Here is a 20,819-nt window from a genome sequence, read left to right on the forward strand (position 1 = left end):
ACTAGAACAAACATCAAGACATTTCAAACTGAAAAAGGCTTTTTAGTGTTTCAATTATGATTACAGTATATCAAATATTGTACAGAACCACTTATAAATTATATTCAATGCAGTTTTGTAACACAAGGCTTCTGACTTTTTAATAAATGGACAATTAAAATATGAATTAGAGGATATTTGCAGACAATACAAAAACAAGAATAAAAATAGACGTGCTGAGAATCTAGCAGATCCAGTAGCATCATGAAAAGAGAAAAGTAATATTTCAGGTCATTGATCTTTTATAAAGTTATCAACCTAACAAGTACCCATTTCTCTTTCATGTAGTGCCTCATCTATTATTTCCAGCATTTTCTGTTTAACTTCCAACTTCCAACATCTGCAGATTTCTGTTGCACTTCAAAAATTAACAATCAGTATTTTCAAATAATCTGCAGATAACTAGCCCCAAGGACTGCAATAGAGAATCACATTAAATTTTGCTTTACATGAAGTGTAGCTTTTTGAAAGACATGTGGACACACAGGCTTGGGGAAACTAAGTAAAGCAATCTAAACATTTAAACTTTTACAGCTGAAGCATGAAATAAAAAGAAAATCAAAGTTCAGGCAGCATTCTTGGAGATGAAAATCTTGAATCTTCAATATTTATTGATTTTTTTTGGGTGCCTTTCCATATTTGGCATCTAAACCAAGGCCTAAATACAGAATAATAAATGAAAATTAGAAACAGTTTCATAAAACATGTCTTTAATATTGTTCTTATGTATTGCTGGTTTACTAAGAGGCATCTAAATTAGGACTCCATTAACCTCAAATTAATTTGCTTGTAATGTAGCAGAGATTATTTTCCAAGCATGTTTCCAAGTTAAATGTATGTAAACTTGCAGAAACTTTCAAAACTTGCATTCACAAATACAACATGTGGTTATGAACTTGGGTCCACAACTAGCACTAGTATTAAATAAAAACAGATAGCAAGGTAGTATGATACTAGCAAAAGTTAAATCAAAGTCTAAACCTTTCAGGATTCATAACAAACAGCAATTCAAATATTTCCAGGTGTACAGGCCTCAAGATGTTCATACTCATTAACAAATTACACTTTTCTGTTGAAATCAAACTTTTGTTCAGTACTTTTAATTACAATGAAGACTAAGGCACAGTATCAGTACTGCCACCCATTACCTCCGAGAAAGTATACTTTAACACTCCACTTAGAGCATTGCCTAATAAAAGCAGCCGGGGACGGAGAGGGCATTGGTGTGGGATTGGTTTTGCAGCCTGTCTTCTGGCAAGAAAAATTTGCATCACTTACCTAGGAATACAAAAACTGTGCCCACCCATTGCAAGGAGCTAATGGGATTACCAAAAATAAGCACAGAACCAAGGATGGTAAAGAACTTTCTGGTTGTAGTAATTATTGAACAAGTCAGAGGTCCAAAGTAAACAACAGTCATAAATATGAAACTCTGGGGGGGGGAAAAGAAATGAAATAAAATAATATATATTTTTTTACACCCATACCATACAACACTTCTACAAACAATGTTTTCTTTAATTTAATATGTACAATTTGAAAAGCATAGCTGGAATTAATCATTTTTAAAAGATATTTATATTCTCACACTAGTGCAATACACATGTAAAATGGATAGCCCCAGCAGTATACTATTAATTAGCAAAATATACACATCTCAGTTGACACTGCTGTCAAGGGGCACATGATCACTAATAATTTGACCATTAACAGCCTTGGTCCATTTTAAAACTGAGGCAAGAATCTCCACACTCTTCACAGTGAATATCAACTGGGAATACACACTTTACACTAAATTATTCTCATTGAAAAAAGCTGAACATCTCAGCCCCAGAATATCACTACAGAAGCTCCACAGGGAATCTAATATAATGACCATCTTTATTGACCTCTCTCCAACATGTCAGAAATGGGAGATCTTTGTTTAGAAAATGCAGTGTTTCATTCCATTCAGATTTTCTAGAAAATGAGATTATTTGAGCCAGATGGCAAAAAATTCAGAATGACTCCAATGGTTAAGTCCACACAGCACAGATGTTATCTCTAACAAAAGAAAGTGGACAACTTCCCTTCTACGACCATCTCAGCAACCCCACTACCAACACATTTGGGTTGACAAGTCACAATTAACCACAATCTACTAGCTACAAAAACGTTAGAGCACGTCACCAAGTGACTCAACTTGGTGATACTACTTCTATCTCTTTTAGACCGATATTAAGAGCGCAATGGACAAGTGTAGCTTGTTTTGATGAATGTGGCTCCAACATACAAGCAGTTCAACAACACCCAGAACAAAAAAAAACTACTGTGCTTTATGAGCAGTGCATTCATCTTGAGCACCTAGCTGCCTTCACCATGGTAGCACCCAGTAAACTGGCAAGGCTTCTTTAACACAAGTCTTAATTTTTCAAATATATAGCCATTATCACAAGGGCAGAGGGTAGCTATTGTAACAATCACATGGAAATTTCGCTCTAGCACATTATCCTCCTTGACACATACTTTCAATATAACAATACACCAACTCGGCCCTTCCAGTCAGTGCCGAACTCTTACTCTCACCTAGTCCCACTGACCTGCACTCAGCCCATAACCCTCCATTCTTTTCCTGTCCATATAGCTGTACAATTTAACTTTAAATGACACCATCGAACCTTCCTCAACCACTTCTGCTGGAAACTCGTTCCACACAGCTACCACTCTCTGAGTAAAGAAGGTCCCCCTCATGTTACCCCTAAACTTTTACCCTTTAACTCTCAACTCATGTCTTGTTTGAATCTTCCCCACTCTCAATGGAAAAAGCCTGTCCACATCAACTATCTATCCCCCTCATAATTTTAAATATCTCTATCAAGTCCCCCCTCAACCTTCTGCGCTCCAAAGAATAAAGACCCAACTTGTTCAACCTTTCTCTGTAACTTAGGAGATGAAACCCAGGCAACATTCTAGTAAATCTCCTCTGTACCCTCTCAATTTTGTTGACATCTTTCCTATAATTCAGTGACCAGAACTGTACACAATACTCCAAATTTGGCCTTACCAATGCCTTGTACAATTTCAACAATAGGGGTGATATGTCAGATGTTCAACATTCCAGAGCAAAAGTTCTTCTCCACATGGCCTCCAACAGCTCGGGCACATGATTCACTGCCAGCTCCTTGATAGTAAATCAAGGGTACACAACTAATTGCACACTTGCCAGCTATGTCCACATTTCAGAAGTTAAAATGTTGAGGTTTTAAACCCATAAGTGCTTACATTGCAGTTATGGAATATGAAAAGTAACTTTACACTTAAATAGGTTTGTTCCCTTCTAATTTTGTAAGTACTACAAACGTTTGTAGATATAATGCAAATACTAACCTGGCCCAAAGCACTAGTTAAACCAAACAAAAGTATCTTGTACAGAATACTGGGGTGGCGCTCAGTGAAATTCAGAAATTCCCATATTTCTCCAGTACAAAAAACTCCTAAAATATAGCCAAAAAAATAGTTATTGGAATGAGGATCAATTTGCAACTTCAAGTCAGGTACAGAAGTGAAACTTAAAATGCAATATTGCATAAGCTAATAAACAGTACACTGTATTGGCTGTCTGAATCGACTTTGTTAAAAAAAAATGGAAATTTAAAATTTGTGGGGATCTACACAAAACTAATGAACAGGAAGTTGCACTTGATTTTAAAAATTTAATTTCTAACGTGACAAATACTCAACATTACAGATAATAAGTTTTCAAAGACAGATTGTAAACAAATCTCCATGTTACTCAACTTTTAATATTAATGCAAGTTCTAAGAAATTAAAATAAAATACTTTGTACTGTATAAATGAAGTAACACTGCCTCTATGGCAATGAGCAATGCATGCAACTAATCCTTCTCTGCAGCATTTATTTGCATTTTTAAAATCACCCTGCATCAATCTTCAGATTGAAACTCACGTTAACCAGCTCCAATTTTCCCTGCATGCTAAAATGCCTTCAATTCCTTACATTTTTATTAAATAAAACTTTTTTAAAATTTTCATATAAAAATCCATGTGCAAAGAGAAGCGCACAATGTACAAGAACATGGACTGGTACCTTCCCAGTTACAGATTTAGTGTAGATGGAATTTTTTTTTCCCCTATACAATTTACCTCTTAACACAACCCTCATGCCCATATCACCACCTCAATCTGTTTTTCCAAGAGTCAAGATACCAGTTAAAACTAATATTTGCTTAATAATAAATAATAATGCTGAATTACCACACATCAAATACAAACTGACAAGCATCAGGAAGCAGGAAAGCTATTCTTTGTTTGGGAAGTAGTAAAAGCTAGCTAGCTATTCCAAATTTGTTTACATAACAGCTTTCAGATTTTAGAGTGAACTTCTCACCTTCAAATTGCCTGCTGAAACAGTCTTTCTTTCCAAATGAAAGATACACTCAAAGGCATCAAATTAATGTGATCAATGCATTCATCAGCCTATATGCTTAGATTACATAACAAAAGCCATGAATAATTGCAGCAATGATTTTGCACACCATTGTGAATTTTTAAAACTCTTCCCTTCCTCCCAAATTACATATTAAAACATTACTATGATAATCAATAAATTTTAGACTGGTTGAAGGTTGAGGTCATCATATTATTGAATTCTGAAGTGCAGTGACTCCAGGCAGCCAACTACTGGCATCCGACTGTTTGGCACATTTAATAGGCAAAACATAAGGCACTCCCATTCTATGTTAAAACAGCACAGCCATCCCATATCAGCTGACCTCATCACAAACAAGAGAAAATCTGCTGATGCTGGAACTCCAAGCAACACACACAAAATGCTGGAGAAACTCAGCAGGCCAGGCAGCATCTATGAAGAGTAAATAGTCAACGTTTCAGGCTGAGACCCTTCATCAGGACTGGAGGAAAAAAAAAGATGAGAAGTCAGAGTAACAAGGTGGGGGAGGGAAGGAAATTGACAAGTGAAACCAGGAAGGGGGTTGGTGAAGTAAAGTGGAAGAGATACAGGGCTGGAGAAGGAAGGAGTCTGATAGGAGAGGACAGAAGGCCATGGAAGAAAGGGAAGGGGGAGGAGCACCAGAGGGAGGTGATGGGTAGGTAAGGAGATGAGGAGAGACAGAAGTGGGAATGGGGAATGGTGAAGGGAGGTTGTGGGCCATTACTCGAAGTTAGAGAAGTCGATGTTCATGCCATCAGGTTGGAGGCTACCCAGACGGAATATAAAGAGTTCCTCCTCCAACTGGAGTGTGGCCTCATTGCTGCAGTACAGGAGGCTGTAAACTGACATGTAGGAATGGGAGGGGAAGTAGAATTGACATCGGGGCCACTGGGAGATAGCTTTGCTTTGGCAGACACAGCACTGGTGCTCAATGAAGCTTCTCCCAATCTACATTGGGTCTCGTCGATATACAGGAACAAGAGTCACACTTGCCCCTACATCTCTTCTCTCACTACCATTCAGGGCCCCAAACAGTCCTGCCAGGTGAAGCGACACTTCACCCACACATCTGTTAGGGTCATTTACTGTATCCTGTGTAGCCTCCTGAATATCGGTGAAACATGACATGTTTTGGGAGACTGTTTCGCCACAAACCCTTGCAGCAGAACCAAAACCTATGATTGAAATCAGAAGAGCGAAAGCCTATGGAACATCAAGACTAAGTAAAGGTTGCATTATGTATCAGACAACAAGAATTTAAATTTCACTTCGGAAACTTTCAATTTAGAGACTATACTTGAGCACCCTCTTGTGGATTAAAGGAGAATACATCATGTTAATCAAGTCAAATTTCAATCTTTAGAATTAAGGAGGCACATTTTGCTAACAAAATTAAACTGGTTCTGTTAATCTGTAAACTTTCAAATTACAACTGAATTATGGCACAACTCATCACTCTACAAGCTATAAAATGTATACGAGGTATAATTTCCCCATCACTAAACAAAGCTTTTTTTCCAGAAAAGGTGATTAATGAACAAAGTGCAAAAAGTGTACTTATTTTAATACAAAGTGCAAGTCAGAACTTCAATGGCTACTCCCTAGAATCTCCATAATATATTAAATGGTGTAAGACCAGAGTGTAATAAAGCAACAGCTCTATAGAAGCCTACATTTTCTATTTCTCTTAATGTTGAAATGGAATGATAGGAAGGACAGGTGAGACAAGTACATATCAAGGCAAAGAATATAACATGGATGAATATCTAAGCTCACATAATCAACAAACCCAAAAAAATCAATAGCAATAGAACAGTGACAAATTACAGTCCATGCTAAAGTTTTCTATTAAAAGCTGAAAAATATCAGACACTAAAGGAGATTTCACCAATTTTAGACAAGTTAACAAAACTTGAAGTGCTATGACTGCATGCATGCATCTATAAGAGTGGCTGTTTTTTACTTCCCCCCGCCCCCCCCCCCCCAAGCATCCAGCAAGAGGTATTACAGGACTTAAGATGAAGCATTATCAGCTGATGGAGATGTGGAGAGAGACTATCACATGGTTCACAGAAGACCTTTAATATGGCCTCATAACATTGTAGACCTGATTGTATACAGAGGGTCAACAATGAAAGAAATTGCGATGGTGCTTGTGAAGACATCTGGAAATATTCATCAGAAGTTGATGCAAAGTACAGAGAATCTTCAAGCATTGTCTATGAGCTGCTGAACACATACTAGCCTATATTTACAGAAATAAACATGACCAGAACATTTGAAAGTGGTTACCATCCCATGTATATTTCTGAAACTGAGTTAAATGCATTGAAAGGGTCAATAGAATTTTTAAGCAAACAACAGGAATTCTGCAGATGCTGGAAATTCAAACAACACACAAAGTTGCTGGTGAATGCAGAAGGCCAGGCAGCATCTCTAGGAAGAGGTACAGTCAACATGTCAGGATGAAGGGTCTCGGCCCGAAACGTCGACTGTACCCCTTCCTAGAGATGCTGCCTGGCCTGCTGCGTTCACCAGCAACTTTGATGAGGATTTTTAAGCTCTCACTTTGTTGTTTATTCAACCAGGGGGAAGAATCTGTGTGCCTGGAGGGATCCTTAGAACATTGAATGGATGAATAGCAAACTTCAGAAGCTTATTCAAGGTGACTGAAAGGAAAAATATGAAAGAATTGCCTAAGGAATTAACAGGAGGATCCGTTTCATCTGTCAATTTATTCCCCTTCACATGCCCTCAATTTATAATTTCTATGTTTTATATTTTCGTGTTGTTTGGTTTAAGGATGCACTTCTAATTCAATATGCTCTTAACTAAAATAAAACAATTGTTGCAAGGTTTTTACCTATTCCCAGGAACAAACTAGACCAAACATTAATATTCAGCATCATCTGATTTGAACCAGTCTGGAAATTAGCTCTCATGTGTTCTTGTGCTACTCCAGTCAATCCGTCCAAGGTTAAGGAGGCCAACTAAAAGAGAAAAATAATTAACAAGTGAATCAAGGCAAAGATTAAAAAAAGTGAATTCCATGTTGTAAAATTTTACTTAGAAAACATACACATAATATCTGATAACATGAGTAAGTCACCTCTTTGACATCAGACTCCTGAGACAGGCTCTCCTCTCTGAGCTGTCATAGTGAGAAACTATCAGTTGAATGGGGGAAATTATGTAATGTCTCAAAGCTTCCTTAGTGCCAGTGTTACATACTTGGAAATTCCTGATGAATATTATGATAATGAATAATATTACTCATAGAATATTTGTGACAAACAAGGAAGAATTCCTCTGACTAGAATGATTGAATGGATAGAAATGGCAACATTGGACCACACAGGTACATTCCAGGTAACAATTAAGCAAAGGAGTTTACATAAAGACTAGACTGCAATAATTTAAACAAAACTGCTAAACAAAAAGATTAAAGTAGTCAAAAAATAGTCCTCAAAAAAAGGAACAAAATCCTGTTTTGTGGTCTTCAGTTTACCATAAAATTGCTCACTAAAAGGAACATAATTCTTTTTAAAAAAATACGTTAACAAATCTGAGTATTTAAGCAAGCAACCAAGATGTAGCACGCAGCCTTGCCTACATCTAAACTAAGTGCAGCACGCCTTCTATATGCCAGCCTTCCAGTACTTCCAGAAGGACTTGAAGTTGTCAGTGCTATCACAGATGCTCTTTTCATTTTGAGTCAGGAATTTCCAAGTATGTAACACTGGCACTAAGGAAGCTTTGAGACATTAAATAATTTCCTCCATTCAGCTGATAGTTTCTCACTATGACAGCACAGAGAGGAGAGCCTGTCTCAGAAGTCTGATGTCAAAGAGGTGACTTACTCATTAAAATTGTCCAAGTGTAATCCCCAATGTCAACAATAATAGCCTGGGAATGGATACCAGCAGGTGTGCTTTGCCCGTTTTGGATTTGAAAGATTTTTTTTTTTGACAACTAACAACGCTTAGTGGCAACTGCAAAAAATACCAGTACTTTATAGACAAACAGAAGGGGTAGTGTCATTGCTACCTGATGGACCAAAAGCTTAGCACTTTTGCTGAGAAAAGCCTCCTGAGATTGTGTTTCACATCAAATAACAAGTTTTCTGTAGTAAATAATTTCACTTGTATTAACTTCTAGTACAGAAATTAACTGCTTAAATCTCTGCCGCTTCCTTTAGTTTATTTAGATTTTAAATGAAATATATGAATTTAAATCTTGTAATTGGACATCTATCACAATTCAGTATCAGTCTTCTAAGATCTCTAGGATGCAGTTTCATTGTTTGCTTTCATGTATATTTTAAGTCTAGATATTGGAGTATGGGCACATGGCCATGTGGTTAAGGCGTTCGACTAGCAATCTGAAGGTCGTGAGTTCGAGCCCCAGCCGAGGCAGCATGTTGTATCCTTGAGCAAGGCACTTAACCACACATTGCTGTGTGACGACACTGGTGCCAAGCTGTATCAGCCCTTGTCCTTCCCTTGGACAACATCAGTGTCGTGGAGAGGGGAGACATGCAGCATGGGCAACTGCCGGTCTTCCATACAACCTTGCCCAGTGAAGACTTTCGAAGCGCAGATCCATGGTCTCGCAAGACTAACAGATGCCTTAATTAGATATTGGATATATCTACCCGTTGCACAATAATCAGTTGGAAGATCCATAATATGAATTCAATAGAAGCAAAGGAGATCAGGAGATTTATCCCGGTAGTCAAAGCCTTGGTGATTAACAACCAACAGCAACCAATTTATTTTAGTTGAATGTTTGTACATGTAGAATATCACAAATCATCCTTATTTTGTATAACCGATTGATCATGCAAATTTATGCCTGACTAATTTAACATTTTGGGCTTACATTTGCTTTACAATAATTATTATGGACCAGCGCTTCCTAAACCTGCTCCTGCCCCTAAAATAGCCAGGGGAATAGGGGAATCATTTTAACATTTTCTTTGTTACAAAAATAATTAAAAGAAATAGTTGAGACAATAAGAAAAGGGGGAGAGAAAATGTTAGAAATAGTAAAACAGTGGAGTTCAAATGTTCAAGTTTCATTAAAATTTAAAGCATTTTAAGCACTTCAGTAATAGCAAATTATCCTTTCAGAACTCTTTACATCACTGTTGTAAGCTTTCATAGGCCAGCTGACTTGTTAGACATATTTTTCTACCAAGTCTTAAAGTTAAAGTTTTTAAAAATGTAATAAAAGCCAAAATCCATGTACTTACTAATAACATTTCTCCAAATCCAAAGATGTGATCATTTGCACTGTCCTTTCCTTTGTTGGGTTTATACATAAATAACGCCACTCCCAGAACAATGAGCAACACGCAAAGATACTTGGCCAATGGGTACCTTTTCCTTCCAAGAATGACTCCTAAAACCATCACTATAATACAAATTAAGGCAAGAAACTTTAAAAACAAAAGAAAATCCACCTTGGAATATTGAAGTTAATTAAGCAATATGCCAATTAAGTAGTCAAAGGCAAAATTTCAGATTCCAGCATTCTTAAAAAAACTGCTATATTCAATAGGTCAGGTAGAAAGAATGGAGAGAAAAACAGTTAATATTTTATGATAATGAATTTCCATCAGAATTAAATAAAAGTTGAAAGTGTTCGGTGTCTGACCTGAGTTTCACTCACCACAGATGACATCAACACTTCATTTTTTACTTTTAATTAGTAAACAGATGAGGTATATTTGAACAGGTACTGATTTTTTTGGATTAGTTGACAGGGGAGGAGAAAAGCATGCACATACAGCTAGAGTTGAATAAACATACAGCTTCAGCAAAAGCAATCCAAGGTTAATTTCTTATCCATTATGCTTAAAACATTTTCATTGTGCAGACAAGTTTCATTATCATGGTCATTACTTTGATCAGCAAAGCAAATGGCTTTAGCTGCTTCTAATACACTACTTCTTCTGTGCTGATCAACATTAGTTGCAAAACTTAACATTAGGCTAATCTTACTGACTCATTCAACCATAAAAAATTGCTGCTGCAAAGCTAACCTCAAAGAATAATCTGTAAATGCACAAATATTCTGGGATGCACTGACAGACTGGAATCTTCCCATGTTTAAACTCCTCACCCTGCACACAATTTCTGACTTTGACCAGCATATTACATTCAGCCAGAATGACTGGAAACAGTACTGAACACAAGGACACAATATGTACATTCAGAGAGGCACTTCACTGTACACCCACTAGCAAGACTGGCTTTGTGTTACCAACACTGGTTGAGCCAGTTGTACCCTCAAGGATACATCATGGAGGACTTGGTCTATAGCAGACAAAAAGCCAACATAATTGTCCTTGCCAATCTACATGGTCTGAGGGCGAGGGCAACACATCACCACAACTGAGGTTTCCCTCTCTCATGCTGGGTAATAGCACAATTATACTGAAAGATGGACGCAGATTACTCATTACTCAGTTACTACGAAGCTTTGTGCACGTTTCTGTGCAATCAATGGCCCACATCATCCATCCATCAATTGCAGCAAAAATATGCACCATAACTACCCATTAGCCAATGGCCCAGCATCTCTTTCACACTACATCCATGATCAAGTTGGGGCTCAACTATTTCACTATAAATATGTCTCAAATCTCTCTTAAACTTGCTCCATAACACACCAGAGAAAACAATTCAAGTTTGTCTAACATTCTAATCTAAGCAACATCCTGGTGAACCTCTTACCAAAGCCTCTCCACCCTCCAGAACAGTCTAACCCAGTTTTATACAGTTGCAACCTGACCTGCCAGCTTTCAGAGTAAACTTTAAGCAAGTTAGACAGACCATTAAATAGAAAAATGGAGATACAAGAGATTGTAGATGCTGGAATCTGGAGCAACAAACTAAATGGAGGAGCTCGGTGGGTCAGGCAGCATCTACAGTGGGAAATGGACCCTTTATTAGATCAGATGAAGAGTCTTGACCCAAAACGCCAACTGTCAACTTCTCTCCACAGATGCCATCTGACCCATTGAATTCCTCCAGCATCTAGGAAAGGCAAGCAAGTGGATTAGCATGGATATAGTGGGCCAAAGTGCTTCTTTCTGTGCCATACAGTTCAAGACTATGAAAATGGCAAGCTATCACACTAAACTGCTGCAATCTTTATGGTTAAGGTGCTTCTATGCAGCTGATGGCTAGAATGTTCTGGTAATCAGACCCAATGACAAAGAATGAATAACAATAAATTCTCCAACCCAGGATGCATGCACGATTTGGAGGACACTTCCAATGTTCCTATTAGCATGTATCCACTCCCCTTATCTATCAAATTGCTTTGGTTAATTTTAAGTTAATACAAAGCCCTTGGCAACTTGCTGAAGAGTACACATAGTGCAGGAATAACAAATGCCAGGTACATCATGCAAATCATGCAAGAGACTACTAGACAGGTATATGGAGGAATCTAAGGTGGGGGCTTATATGGGAGGCAGGGTTTGAGGGTCGGCACAACATTGTGGGCCGAAGGGCCTGTAATGTGCTGTACTATTCTATGTTTTAAATTGCCATTGTCAAGGAATACTTAACTTTTTAATATTCTATAATCACATTAACTTACCTGGAATGGGCTTGCATGATTTTCCTAGAACCTGAAATGAAAAAAACATCAGCTGATGACAAATGGGAAAAAATTACCTTTGGGTAAAATCATTTTTTAAAAGAAACAAAATGAAACATACACAAAACATTTGTAAACATTAACATCACAATTTGTACTTCAGTGAATAGCATAATGACAAAATGTTTCTAATGTCATAAGCAGTAATAAAAATATTTAAATCAGAGCAATATGCTCAACCAAAGAACAAAATTACCAGCATTCAATCATTGTAACTGAAGCAACTCAGAGGCTTCAATGAATACTAGTTGCTTCAGGAAGGATGATCTGTCAGTTTGTTTAGCTATTGGGCTCAGTATGGAGATGGGTGGTAAGTCTGGTCTGACTTACGATTCTCCAGTGTTATGTAGGACAGATGACAATACACTGCCTATCAAATCTAGCATTACCCGAGAACCAGCAACTTCAAAGCAGTTTATATGCCTATGATTAAAACGGAATTGAAATAAGAAACCATTTTTTTTTTTAAAGTTTAGTTTAATTTATACATTTGTTAATCTTATTCAGTGCAATTTAATAGACTAAATATTTCTGAATGTGAAAAACATTGAAAGCAGTAACAATCTTTATAGCTTTTGAGATGTCAAGAGGTTAACAACCAACAGGCAAAACTCCAGAGACAGGAAAGATCAGAGTGAACGCAGGTTGCTGCAACTGTGAAGCAGCAGTACCATATGCTGCACCAGTGTTCATGACTGGAGGCAAAAAATGAACAGCAAGGTGATTTTTCTATATTACTTGCTTCAAAAAGGCCTGGTAGGAATTCCTATGTTAACTGTACATTTTTCTCAAAATTGTCTGTGTTGAACTTAGTGAATGTGTGTGGTTGGAACGCAAGTTGTTTGGATAATTTAATATAATAAGCAAGGTGAATTATTTCACAAGGCATAACTGACTTGCTAATCCATAAACAATACTCCATTACAGTAAGAATTCAAATCCAGGTTTATGGTTTTCTTAGAATGCATCTTATGCCCTAACAAACCATGTTATTTTTTCCCAGAAATCATTTAAAAGTTAATAAATTAAACTAGGAAAATGTTATTCAGAAAAATCTAAACATTTAAGAGATCAGTGAACTGAAGGTTGGGTATTACATGGAGATTTGAATTAATTATTGCTTTTTTTTTTGTACTTAACATACCTATCTCAAATGTTTTTAGTGTCAATGTACTTCATAAAACATCCAAAATTTCAAATACAATAAATTCACAATTTATAAAAACTTCCAATATTTCAAAAAGAATTTCATGTATCAAATATCCTTAAATCAAGCAATCTCCATCCATTTCATAAAAGAAAGCTGCTATTGGAAAATTCGGTGGATTCTGGTTAAGCAGGCCATCGGTTAATCGGGGCTGCTGCTTATTTGAGACAACTCTTAAAGAACAAAAACTAATTGAGGAAATAGCCAGGGTTCTCTTTGTTATTTGGGACACTACAGCACTTCACTGGGGCAAGAGACTGTTGCCGAACAGTTTCTAACTAGCATCAGTCACGTGCACGTGTACTTGTGTTCAAAAAGCAGGGATTTTTGTCACTAATATTTGGCAAGTAATAAGCAGTAGACAATCCAGAACTGTTTTGCTCACTACATTTCAAGCATTCGGGCTTGGAGATAATAGAAAGGGTCGGGAGTGAAAAGGAAATGAGGATATTATCGTCCAAAGCATTGTATGAAGGCAGTCCATGATTTGCACTAGGGGTCTATGTTGATTTTGTTCAGTAAATCAAAAGAACACAGCAGTGAACACAGGATGAATTCCGCCACTGATAGCTATTAAGAATTAATATACTGTTTTATAGTACTGTAGTATTGGGAGTGTTCAATTTATGTATTTAAGTGAAATACAGAATTTGTTACTCAGTTAAAGACTAGCCGTTTTTTTAAATATACCTTTAACTATTTCCATGAAACTTCAGTTAATTGGGAGGAGCCCCATAACTGGGCCAAAACGTGCTGGTCCTGATGCATCTCAATTTACCAGAATCCACTGTACTTCAGTACAGTCGGCCCTCCTTCTCCGTGGGGGATTGGTTCTGGGACCCCCCTCGCCCCCGCCCACGGATACTCAAGTTCCTTATATAAAATGGTGTTGTATTTGCATACAACCTACGCACATCTTCCGGTATACTTTAAATCATCTCTAGATTACTTATAATACCTAATACAATGCAACTGCTATGTAAATAGTTGTTATGCTCTATTGTTTAGGGAACAATGACAAGAAAAAAGTCTGTACATGTTCAGTACAGACGCAACCATTGTAGCTCTTCTGGGAACGCTGATGCTGCCTCAGCGAAAATAGTGTTCAACGTTTGTTTTGCAGAGAACCGTTATAGAGGCAGCGCACACCCCGAGCAGCGAGTGGCGAAATGCGAAAATAGCGTTCAGCGTTTTTGTTTTGCAGCAAGCTGTTATAGAGGCAGCGCGCACCCCGAGCAGCGAGAGTGGCACAGAGTGAAAATAGCGTTCAGTATTTGTTTTGCAGCGAGCCGTTATAGAGGTCACGCACACGTCATAGCTTTGAACTGCGTGAGATTTTCGCTACGATTGACAGTACTGCAATGATTGCAGAAAAGTATGACTTTAGTTTTGGGCACGTAGGTTTAGAGCAGGTTTGCAGGATGTTTTGAGTTCTTTTCAAGAACTGTATGACCTTCCAGTGTGCTCGCTGTCTTCCCAATTCTGGTAAGTGAAACCACACTGTACTGTACATACATTATTTCTACTTTATATCATTCCTGCTTTTACTATGTATTAGTGTTATTTTAGGTTGTGTGTGTTATTTGGTAGGTTATTTTTTGGGTCTGGGAACGCTCGAAAGTTTTTCCTATATAAATTAATGGTAATTGCTTCTTTGCTTTACGCCATTTCTGCTCTACTTTCGGATAACGGGGAAACCTGTACAGTATTTTCGATCCACGGTTGGTTGAATCCGCAGATGTGAAACCCGCGGATACAGAGGGCCGACTGTCTTATCTTCTCACGTAAGCTAGATATGGAGGTTAAGACTATATTCTCCTTGAAGTTGCACTTAATATGCAATACAAACCTGTGTTGGATAGTTGACATACTGGAGGGCAGAATTACTGGAGACCATGGCCCCTAAGTAAGACATTGAACAAACTGCATACAGCCAGTGAGGCGTTCGTTCAACTGATGCCTTTTCAAATAATTGTAACACTGGAACAAGATGCAAAAATATTTTACCAATAAACAATTCAGAGAACAGGTCAAACACAAGTGTCTTCCAAAATATTTAATATTGTCACTCAAACATTGTGCAAGTATGTTTATATTTAGAAATTACAAATGGCTAGAGATAACACACTGAACAGTCAAAAAGTTAGTTTGTTTACATCTTGATATATTTTATCAATTACAATATTCTAATTGATTTAAATTATACCTGCAAATTGTCCAGTAGTACCTATTGTTCTCTGATGCAATCTATAATATCACAGCTTTGTGAATCTGACCAAGTATTAAAGCAAACTGTCTGCAAATATGCCTATTAAAAAAAGCCAAATTTTCACTTCAATGAATGGCTATTTGTTTGTCAGCATGAATACAAAGTCTTAAAGCCTCAGATTCTAACCTTATTGCTCTTCTAGAATATTTTATATAATTTTAATTTTTCCTGTGGACACTAGGCAATATCTCAGTAGCTCAAGAGATTTCATTATCCACTACAGAAAACTACTGTTGATTTTTTTTTTTGCTGAAAACTTGTAGTTACTTACTTAGTTTGGCAAAAATAGCATTAATAATACACTGGACAAACACAAGTGATTTTGCATATACAAATGTTTCTTGCTGCTCTCCATATTTACTTCTGGTTCTGCAAACAAAAAAAAGATGGTTAAGTACTGAATGAGAACAAACTTCACAGTGAAAATAAAGTGCTGGAAGGATGTACTCAGAAGATTAAGCAACATCTGTGCACTTAGAAACAAAAACTTAAAATGATCTTTAAGCAGATTCAACTTGATATACAATTTGAAATTTTTTTTTAATGCAGAATACCACCATATACATTTGGTTTTGTACAAATGCTGGAATGAAACTAATTAAACCTGAGAAAATTAAATCAGAATTGCTCCCAAAGAATGAGAACAATTCATGTTTACTGAGTTTAGATGAAGTACCACAGCTATATTATTTATATACAAATAGTCAAACTCCAACCTTTTCAGCTCCAGTTCATTATAGCTACCATCTTCAGACAATATTAGATTAATACCAGAAAATATTATTTATATCACCTGATGAAGACAGCTCTTTTTATCAAATCAAACTGCAACTAAGCCATAGAGCTAAATCCCATATCTCCTTTGGGATCAATAAAGCATCTATCTTGTAAAGGCATACAAACTGCTTACTGAAACATCGTTTAAATATGAAGATGGTTTCTGCCTACACTATCCAGCAAGTTTGCTGACCCCTTACCACTCAAGCAAAAATGTCTTTCATCATCTCTCTAATCTTCTACCAATTCCTCTAAATATGTAGTGCGCACATACAGCCCGAGTCTCTAATATGGCCGCCGAGTAATTGACACATCTCTGTATGAGTTGGATGAGATTCCAAAATTTATGCAACAACACAACCAATTAGCTATCAACTTAAAGACCACCTCTCAGAAACCTAATCACTCAATTGCGGTGTTATTTGACCCATACACTCTATTGGAGCAAAAAGACTGCCTGCTGTTGGAACAATAGTTAACATCCATCGGGGGGAGGGAATGTCGACTCAGACCATGAGAGGCCTGCGTCCGGCATTTTCACACCTTACAAGGCGCAGGTTGGAAATCTGTGTGGGGCGCCACTCCTCGCACAGACACTACAGCCTTGTTCAAGGATGCAAACAAGCTGCCACAGCTGAGGCTCGAACTAGCGACCTTCAGATCATTAGACGAACGCCTTAACCACTTGGCCATGTGCCCAAAACAATTAATGGAAAAAATTATCTGGTTATACCACAGGTTATGAGGAAAATGCTAAGACCAAAGGTCTTGGTAGCATCATTTTCCAAGTGTTTTGCAGTTGGACATGAGGTAAGGGTAGACTTAGAATCCTCAGGTACATGGAGGGAGTGGGGGGGGGGATTTACGGCAAGTCCACCAACTTTCCTTCACCAAAACAATGGTATCTGAATTCCCAAATGTAATCCCTAACAGACCCCAGCCATTAAAATGCTAAATGAATGTTTATGCAGCATTTCCAGCCCACCATTTTTGTTGCTTTGCTGGTACTGGCATAAAGTACAAGAAAATTTCAGCTCTGATCTACTGAACCAAAACACTGAGGCTGCCAATGTCCACAATCCTCCTCGAACAAACCAAGGTATGAAAGTGGGCAGTTGATGGTGAAATGGGCCTAGAAAATTAAAGGACCTAGCCAGAACTGTGCCCATGTCACACTGACACATACACTGCAAGCAGCACCTTTCACTTTATTTGATCTTTTAGGGAGGGAGTGAAACAAATTTCAATACAATCTGAAAATATTTTGGTTTGTGTCTTTACAATACAAATGTGTAAACTTTAATAAACAAAATTCCATTGTTTAAATTAAGTAGTGAATATTCTTATAAGAAATGCGATAGATCGAGAACAGACCATAAGGAGTCTTCAGTACTGACGAAGCTTTTAAGATTGATTTCAAACAAATTATGCTGAAATGCACATTACACCTGCTGCAATTTCCTGCATTTTAAATAAGGAAACTATTGTTAGGTTGTTTATTTGCCAGCATTCTCAACATAAACTAGATATTAATAAACTTTAGGGTGTGTCTTTGTATACACAGCTAAAAATAAATACAGAATCCAGTTTAACAAAACAGTCAGTGCCCCCCCCAACTAACTTAACCCTCAATACAAGGATCATGAATCATTTGTTTAAATCTACACCCAAACTATTAACTGTGCTAAGGAAACTAGTAATTTCTACTTAATCTAGCTGGGCTACTCACAATTTTACAAACCTTAGTTCTCCCATCAGCCCACTATGTTCTATAGAAAACAATTCTAATCTACCTAAACTTAGCTCAGAATAAAAATTCTCCAACTCAGAACCCTCGAAGTTCCTCCCCAAACCCATTCTAATCCTTGCATATCTTTTGAGTTATTTGCTTCCCGCTTCTAAGTACTTAAAACATGAACAACACAAGGAGGCGTTTCACACAAACAATCTGCTGGAGAAATTCAGCAGGTCAAGCAGGCAGCATCAACGGGGGGGGGGGGGGGGGGGGAGAATTTGTCAACGTTTCAGAACAAAACCCTGCAGATGGAAATTGGCCCTCCCACAGATGCTACTTCATTCAGCTCTTCCAGATTATTTCTTCCTCCAGATTCCAGCATTTGCAATTTCTTACACCTTTGAATTATCTCATGTTTTATTAAATGCCTTCTACACTCTGAATACACACTTCTAAATCCCTTTCTCTGTACTCATTGAGTTTTCTCTTCCCTTATTTGCCCTACCATTAATGATACTTCTCACTTGTTCAGTCACCAAATCAATGCATCAATGTCATCCAGCAGCCTAGTTTTCTTCTCCATCCAACTATTTTCAAAATCACGAACCAACATATGCAAATTGTAATCTAATGCACATTTCCTTCTACAACTATCCCAAGGTTCAGTAGAAATTTCAGTTTAAAGATAGAGCCTTCCCTGCCACTCAGAATGGTCACTACTACTACACTACAACTGACCATTAGTCACAATAATCACAGTACCGAAGTGTAAATAACTGTCAATAAGCTTTGCCATTTCTCTATACTATTTTTACTAGACATCTGTGCATAATGCATTTATTTGCAATTATTGACCATATTTCTAGTGTTTTGAACATCTATCCTTGTGCATTTTCCATCTTTCTCAACATAGAACATTGAGCATGAAGAACAGTGATAGATCTTTCAGCCAACCACAAACATCTAACAATATTTTCTAAAAAAATCTTGAGACCCAGCTTATTAGCCACACCATCATATTCAAGACTTTGAACATGCAGATAAAGTCAACTGGGAGAAATCTTTTCTCCAGGAGTTGCCAGTTACTATAATATTTGAACATCTCTTTATATCAGATACTTTAAACAATAAAACCAAATTTAACATTTGTATATTTCTGCAGATTTTGGACCCTTTTTCTCTGCCAGGTCGCTTTTCCAAAACTGAAAATACGACAGGCTCTGATCCACTACAGTTTTAAACGCAAAAGAAATACCAATTTATTTCAATACTAGGATTAGGTTTCCAATGTATTCTTACAAAAGGCCACTGTCACACCCTTCAATTACTCAAATTACCAGGAACAGACCGACTGCATGATACAACATACAATTTAATGTGCAAAAACATTCTTAGGTTAAGCTGTGAGAGAAGCCTCTCCACCCTAACAATCCTTTCTGCCACGACATTTGCCCCCAAGTTAGCACAGCAATAGCACCGCCATTTGGACGAGGGATGTTCTCCCGGCCCTCTAGCACTTACATGGCCTCCTGTAAGATCCCGTAGTAAAAGTAACAAACGAAAACAGCCACGAAACAGAGCAGCAACCGCAGCCGGTCGCTCTGGATCCTCTCCATGGAGTTCCTAACAGCGCTCCGCTCTATCTCACCAGCAACCACAAATGCCACGCTCTGTTTCCCCAGCGGCGGCGGCGGCTCCGACTCCACGGCAACATATTGAGTAGGCCCCATCAGCCCCCGCGCCGTCAGCCAGGACCCAACAAAGGCGAGGAGTCAAAGCCGCCGCCTGAGAATGCAACAAAATTGCAGAGCTCAAATAGCTTCCATAATATATTTCTATTCAACACAGGAGAAACATTTAAAAAGTAGAGTCTCATAAGTGAATTAATAAAACAGCTTTGAGTTGCTAAATGAGAACTACGCCAGCGCTGTCGGAGGGACTACAACATATAGGGTCCTCCGCCGGCCTTTAATCCGCTCCATCTGTCGTATGGTTCATTGATCAAGCACGCGCCCTAGACTGTCGTGTTGATTGGTGATAGGTGCGCGTGCGCGCTGGGCGGTCTTGTACCGTGGTGACGGGCGCGCGTGCTCGCCTCAGTGAGCTGGCGGAGCAGGATTGGTGGACTGGGGTGGCGGGCGTGTTCGCAGTTGCTTGTCCGTCCCGCTGGAACTTGGGAAATTCATCTGAGGTGTGGTGATTTCAGTGATGGCTGGGTAAATGTGTTTGGAGAGAAAACCAGTTAACATTTCAGGCCGACGACCCTTCAGTGCCAACCTTGAAGCATTGGCTTCACCCCTACATGATTGTTTACAAACACTGCGTTTTTTTTTACAGAAATAACTTAGATGCAAATCTGAAACAACACTAAAAATGCTGGAAATGTTCATGAGGTCGGCATCTGTGGGACATATGGGGCTGAGAAAGTTGTGCCAGGTTATACCTTCTTGTAAACTGGAGTCAGATCTGGACATTCGCTTTGAGTTACACAAAGTAAATTTGAATCAAAAAAAGCCTACTACCTGAAGGCATGAATATTGATTCCTCCTTCCAATAAATAAATACCCCCTCTTCTACCCTCCACTCTGACCTTTCACCTCTTCTCACCTGCCTGTTACTTCCCCCTGAGTCCCCTCCTCCCCTTTCTCCTTTGGTCCAGTCTCCTCTC

General features: G+C 38.1%; 1 protein-coding gene across 1 annotated transcript; it reads right to left on the reverse strand.

The window, feature by feature from the left end:
* Positions 1–21: 21 nt before the first annotated feature.
* On the reverse strand, positions 22–20,154 carry slc35b1 (solute carrier family 35 member B1). Its single transcript, XM_072248617.1, has 9 exons — positions 19,673–20,154; positions 15,911–16,008; positions 15,220–15,350; positions 12,104–12,134; positions 9,744–9,904; positions 7,353–7,479; positions 3,406–3,512; positions 1,318–1,471; positions 22–697 (listed from the first exon to the last, which is right to left on the reverse strand). The coding sequence occupies exons 1-9, from the start codon at positions 19,879–19,881 to the stop codon at positions 648–650; spliced, it is 1,068 nt and encodes a 355-aa protein (XP_072104718.1). The 5' UTR covers positions 19,882–20,154; the 3' UTR covers positions 22–647.
* Between the last annotated feature and the right edge of the window lie 665 nt (positions 20,155–20,819).

Source organism: Mobula birostris, chromosome X (genome assembly GCF_030028105.1).
Source record: "Mobula birostris isolate sMobBir1 chromosome X, sMobBir1.hap1, whole genome shotgun sequence".
Lineage (NCBI taxonomy): Eukaryota > Metazoa > Chordata > Chondrichthyes > Myliobatiformes > Myliobatidae > Mobula > Mobula birostris.